General features: G+C 41.7%; 1 protein-coding gene across 1 annotated transcript; it reads right to left on the reverse strand.

The window, feature by feature from the left end:
* Nucleotides 1-318: 318 nt before the first annotated feature.
* Nucleotides 319-1,152, reverse strand: LOC115527720 (olfactory receptor 7D4-like). Its single transcript, XM_030335516.1, has 2 exons — nucleotides 798-1,152; nucleotides 319-512 (listed from the first exon to the last, which is right to left on the reverse strand). The coding sequence occupies exons 1-2, from the start codon at nucleotides 1,150-1,152 to the stop codon at nucleotides 319-321; spliced, it is 549 nt and encodes a 182-aa protein (XP_030191376.1).
* Between the last annotated feature and the right edge of the window lie 4,619 nt (nucleotides 1,153-5,771).

A 5,771-nucleotide genomic window follows, 5' to 3' on the forward strand; every position in this document is an offset into this window, starting at 1 on the left:
TATTTTTAAGAAATTCATGTTACCCCAGGAGACAAGTGGGAATTTCCAAATATTTTTTTATCAAAACTGAAAAAAATATTTGAAAAAGTAGGAAATAGACAAAGGGGAAACCGTCTATATATCAGACAGAGCAGAGGCTTAATAAGTGAGTTACTTAAAAAAATATGGAGAAGTTGAAGTCAAGCAAATGAAATTCTGGGAAATAAATAGAAAAGCAGATTCTTCTTCCAGAGTCTGATCAAAGAACGGCAGATTCTAGCTCTGAGGTTTTGAGCCCTGCAATCACGGGCATGTCTTCAGTCCCCGGACAATTGGTCCTTATGTCACTGGAACCCCAACGATTCTTTTCAGAGCCCTCTTTATGTCTCTGTTCCTCAGGCTGTAGATGAAGGGGTTCAGCATGGGTGAGACCACTGTGTACATCACCGAGGCTGTGGCACTTGAGTAGGAGCTCTGGATAGCAGCAGAGCTGAGGTACACTCCTAGGCCTGTACAGTAAAATAAGGAGACAACTGACAGGTGAGATGCACAGGTGGAAAATGCTCTGTACTTGCCTTGAGCTGATGAGATCCCACATATGGAGGAGACTATCTTAGAATAAGAGTAAAGGACCCCAGCCAGGGGAGCACCACCCAGCAGCACAGTTGCAAAATACATCATCATGTCATTAAGAAAGGTGTCAGAACAGGCAAGTTGGATCATCTGATTGAGTTCACAGAAAAAGTGGGGGATTTCCATGTCTGTACAGAAGGACAGCTGCAACACCATTAAGGTTTGTAACAAGGAATTTGTAACACTGATGATCCAGGACACCAGAACAAGCAATCCACAGAGCTGGGGGTTCATGATGACAGTGTAGTGCAGGGGGTGACAGATGGCCACAAACCGGTCATAGGCCATTGCAGATAGGAGAAAGTCATCCAGCTCTGCACAGAGTAAGAAAAAATACATCTGGCTAATGCAGCCTGCATAGTTAATGACCTTGCTCTGAGTCTGGGTGTTCAGAAGCATCTTCGGGACAGTGGTGGACGTGAAGCAGATGTCCACAAAGGACAGGTTGGCCAGGAAGAAGTACATGGGGGTGTGGAGGTGGGAGTCAGAGCTGATGGCCAGGATGATGAGCAGGTTCCCAAACACAGTGATCAGGTACATGGAGAGGAAAAGCCCAAATATGAGGGGCCGTAATGCTGGTTCCTCTGAAAATCCCAGAAGAAGAAACTTTGAAATGTGTGTATCATTGCCTAGTTCCATCTGGTGGAGTTGACTACTTAGGAAAGAAAAAAAAATAACATGATTAATTTTCAAGCAAATGGCTTTATTTATACATTTTCTTTTTTTCTTTTATTTATGTTCCAGGTAGTTGATATACAGTGTAAAACTAGTTTCAGGTGTAGAATACAGTGATTCAACAGTTGCACACTTGACCAGTGCTCTTTAGGACCAGTGCGCTCCTAAATCCCCATCAGCTATTTCCCCCAAATCCCATCTCCCTCCCCATTGGCAAGTTTGTTCTCTACAGTTAAGAGTGTATTTCTTGGTTTACCTCTCTCTTTTTTCCCTTTGTCCATTTGTTTTCTTTTTTAAATCCACAGGTGAGTGAAATCATATGGTATTTGTCTTACTCTGACTTATTTTGCTTAGCATAATAAACTCTAGCTCCATCCACGTTGTTGTAAATGGCAAGATTTCATTCTTTTTGATGGCTGAGTAAGATTCCATTGTATATATTAATATATGTGTGTGTATATACATGCACACAGCACACATGTGGACACATACATGTCCATGTATGTATAGATAGTTGGGCCATTTCCGTAGTTTGGCTGGTGTAGATATTGCTGCTATAAACATCTGGGTGCATGTATCCCTTTGGGTTAGTATTTTTGTGTTCTTTAGGTAAATACCTAGTGGTGCAACTGCTGGATCATAGGATAGTTTTGTTTTTAATGTTTTGAGCAATCTTCATACTGTTTTCTAGAGTGGATGCACGATTTGCCTTCCCGCCAACAGAGAGAGAGGGTTCCCCTTTCTCCACGTCCTCTCCAACATCTTTTGTTTCCTGTGTTCTTCATTGTAGCCATTCTGACAGGGGTAAGGTAATATCTCATTGTAGTTTTGATTTGTATTTCCCAGACAATGGGTGATGTTGAGCATCTTTTCATGTGTCTGTTAGCCATTGGATGTCTTCTTTGGAAAAAAAATGTTTATTCATATTTAATGCCCATTTTTTTAACTAGATTATTTGTGTTTTGGGTGTTGAATTTGATAAGTTCTTTATAGATTTTGGATGCTAACCCTTTATTAGATAAGCCTTTTGCAAATATCTCCTCCCATTCCATAATTGCAGTACATAGTATTTTCCCAAAGCATATAAAAATACTAATTCAAAGAGATACCCACACCCTGATGCTTATAGCAGCATTATCAACAATAGCTAAGTTATGGAAAGAGCCCAAATGTCCGTAGACTGATGAATGGACAAGGAAGGTGTGGTATATGTTATGTGTGTATACACACACACACACACACACTGAAATAGTACACAGACACAAAAAGAATGAAATCTTGCCATTTGCAACAATGTAGATGGATCTAGAGAGTATTATGGTAAGCAAAATAAGTCAGTCAGAGAAAGACAAATGCTGTATGATTTCACTCATGTGGAATTTAAGAAACAAACCAAATGAACATGGCGGGGGGTGGGGGAAGAGGTAAACCAAGAAACAGACTTGTAAATCTAGAGAACAAAATGAGGGTTGCTACAGGGGGGTGGTGGAGGGGGTGGGTTAAATATGGGTTGAGGATTAAGGAGGACACTTTTGATGAGCACTGGGTATTGTATATAAGTGTTGAATCACTAAATTCTATTCTTGAAACTAATATTACACCATATGTTAACTAGCTGGAATTTAAATAAAAACTTGCAGGAAAAAAGTCCCTACAATGCAATTATGGAGAAAGAATATATATATATATAAAATAAAAAATCATATACCATGTCAGATGGTGACAGGTGCTATGCAAAAAAAAAAAAAAAGTAGGTATAGAAAGGAATGGATGGGGAGGGCTCTATTTTTTAATAGGTGTTCAGGAAGGCCTGCAAAGAAGGTGACACTTTAACAGAGGCTTCCAGAAAGATTTAGCAGGAGGCAGGAGGATATTGGGGGAAGCGCATGCCCTTCAGGGAAAACAGAGCCAAGGCCCTGGAGAAGGCGTTTAGTCCAGATATTCAAATCTCACAATGAAGTCAGCGTGGGGAGGGAATGCATAGGGATGAGAGGTGTTGGCAGAGAATGCTGAGGGGCAAGGTGGCTCTCCCGCCACTGTTGAAACTTGAAAAGACAGGCAGTCCTTCCTTCCCAAGATGTTCTTGGCATTTTTAAAATTTTGTTCCAAGGTATTCTGTGAATTGAGATAGATCCCTTCCTTATTTCCATCCATTGGTTAACATCCTAGCATTTAAAGGTCACATATTGGAGTATATGAACTCAGGTACCATTGCCCTGAGGACTGCTTGTGCCCCACAACACACACACGTGCACACACATGCACATGCACACTCACACGTGCACACACACACGCACACACAGAGTGCACTGTGGCCTCCTGGCGCTGCGTTACTATCATGCTTTTCTCACATGCAACCACCATAATTTTGAAAGAAACGATACAAGGCAAGCTGTCAACATCAGATTACCTTTACCCTAAAGAATGTGTAAATGGTACTTAAATTCTAGTTAGAAAGCCATGGACATGTAAATATGGGGCTCCATTTTAATTAGATCATCTTGTGTCCTGTATTTAAATAAACAAAAGAAATCGGTTCCAAGAACACAGAGAGGAAAGAAATGGACACAGGGGAAAGAAGATCTAAGAAACTCAGGTTGTCCCTGAGAGACTGTGATGAGAAAGCTTCCCTGGTTCTGGCAGCATTCCAGCCCCAGTTACATACCTTCATGCCCAGAATAATTAACAAAACCAGAACAAAACAGTATATCTAGCCCAGAGAGGAGTGGCGTTATTTATGATGTTAAGACATTTTAATGATTGAATATCAGGGTGGTAGACGGCGTCAGTCAGTGTATGTAAAAGGCTTACAATGGTTCCTTGTTGTTAGCAAGTGGATGGTTATCACTGGTGAAGAGATTGGCTGAGTTTTTTCTTCTATGTTGAACAAATATCTTCCTAGTTTCTATACAACTTGGTAATGAAGTATTACGCAGTAAAGCTAGTTGGCATACCCTCTTTTGCATATGGAATACAAATTTTATGTGAATACTCCATGTGAAAGGCGATGCTGAGAAATGTGTCTCAAGAAGTGCAGTTGCAAGGAAACAGCTACCTCCATGGCTCTGGGTCTTTCTACAAACACAGAACATGCTCAAAAACACCACATCTTGAAAAGCTCACGGCACATGCCTCCAAGCTTGATACTCTGTTTTCCTACTCCCCTTAGCTGCAAAACTCCTAGGTATGTTCTAATTTCACTGTGACCAATTTGTGTCCTCCCCCCCACCACTCCTTCCTCATTCTCATCCAACTGGACTTCCATTCCCACCGCTCATTGTCAACAATGATCCCTGTATTGCTGAGTCCAGTGGAGCTTCTCTTTTGAACATATTACTTAAATTAATTATAAATGAGCCTACCTCGTCTCAGGTGACCGCAGGTAAAATCTCTCAGATTCCATTCTCTCAGAATCTTTCCCAAAATAACCACTGAGCTCTGAGACTCACATGGATGGGGTCTATAAGAAGAACGTCTCTGTGTGGAGGTCCGACTTCGTCCCTGGATGGTTGATCATGGAGACCAAAGCTCTGTTCCCAGACAGGACAGCAGGATGGAGTGAAGCATTGGTCCCTCTGCACAGACCTGGGTCCCAAAAGCAACAACCATGCCTTGCCATATACAAGGTTTCGGATGATGACATTCTGCAGTGGAGGAGATATTTATAGCTCCCTATGTCTGCTCATTAGACACTGTTTCCATTGTTACTCCCACGTTGGAGCACATCATTTCCCCGTGGGCCACTGGAGCGGTGGGAAAGGAAAAGTTTCCTGCTGATACTCTGTTGCTGGGATATCAGACTGGAAGTCAGGTGAATCCAGTTTTGTATTACGCTCATGAACTTGCCTGCCTACCAGAGGTCTAACCAGCTTGCACTTTACCTTCACCTTGAGCTGATTTTGAATTCATTGAGTTGAAGGTTTACCATTTATAACTCTGGGTGATTTTAATAAATGAGCCATGAGATCCTCTTTATGCGTGGTTTTGAAAGAAAAGTCTAAGGACTCACCCTAGAGTCTGAAAACAAGTCTGTATTTGATTCTTTAATCTGAGGACCCCTGAGTTGGCCTCAAATACACCCATGAAAAAGACTTTTAGTAGGCAGAATAATGCCCCCCAAATATTTCCACATCTTAATCTCCAGACTTTTCGAATATATCTTGTGTCATGGCAAGTGAGAATTAGGGTGACAAATGGTGTTAACATTGCTAGTCAGCTGACCTAAAGACAAATTTGTTCTGATGATCCAGGTGGGCTCAATAGATCACAAGGTGCCTCCAGATATGGAAGACAGAGGCAGAAGAGTAGGAATCACAGAGAAATTTGAGATGCTATGTTGCTGGCTTTGAAGATAAAGGGAGGGACTATGAGTCAGGGAATACAGGCGGCTTTAGTTCCCCAGGACCTCCCCCAGACAGAGTGATTTTAGCCCAGGGAGACCTACTTCAGACTTCTGACTTCCAGAACTATCAGAACATAAATTT

This window comes from Lynx canadensis, chromosome A2 (genome assembly GCF_007474595.2).
Source record: "Lynx canadensis isolate LIC74 chromosome A2, mLynCan4.pri.v2, whole genome shotgun sequence".
NCBI classification, from domain to species: Eukaryota; Metazoa; Chordata; class Mammalia; order Carnivora; family Felidae; genus Lynx; species Lynx canadensis.

Excerpts from the sequence above, each read along its gene's own strand:
- LOC115527720 (XM_030335516.1), bottom strand. The coding sequence starts at position 1,152 with ATGTACCTGATCACTGTGTTTGGGAACCTGCTCATCATCCTGGCCATC. Across the intron at positions 513-797 it reads TCTGGTGTCCTGGATCATCA|TTGTCTCCTTATTTTACTGT; the intron begins GTGTTACAAATT and ends CTCACCTGTCAG.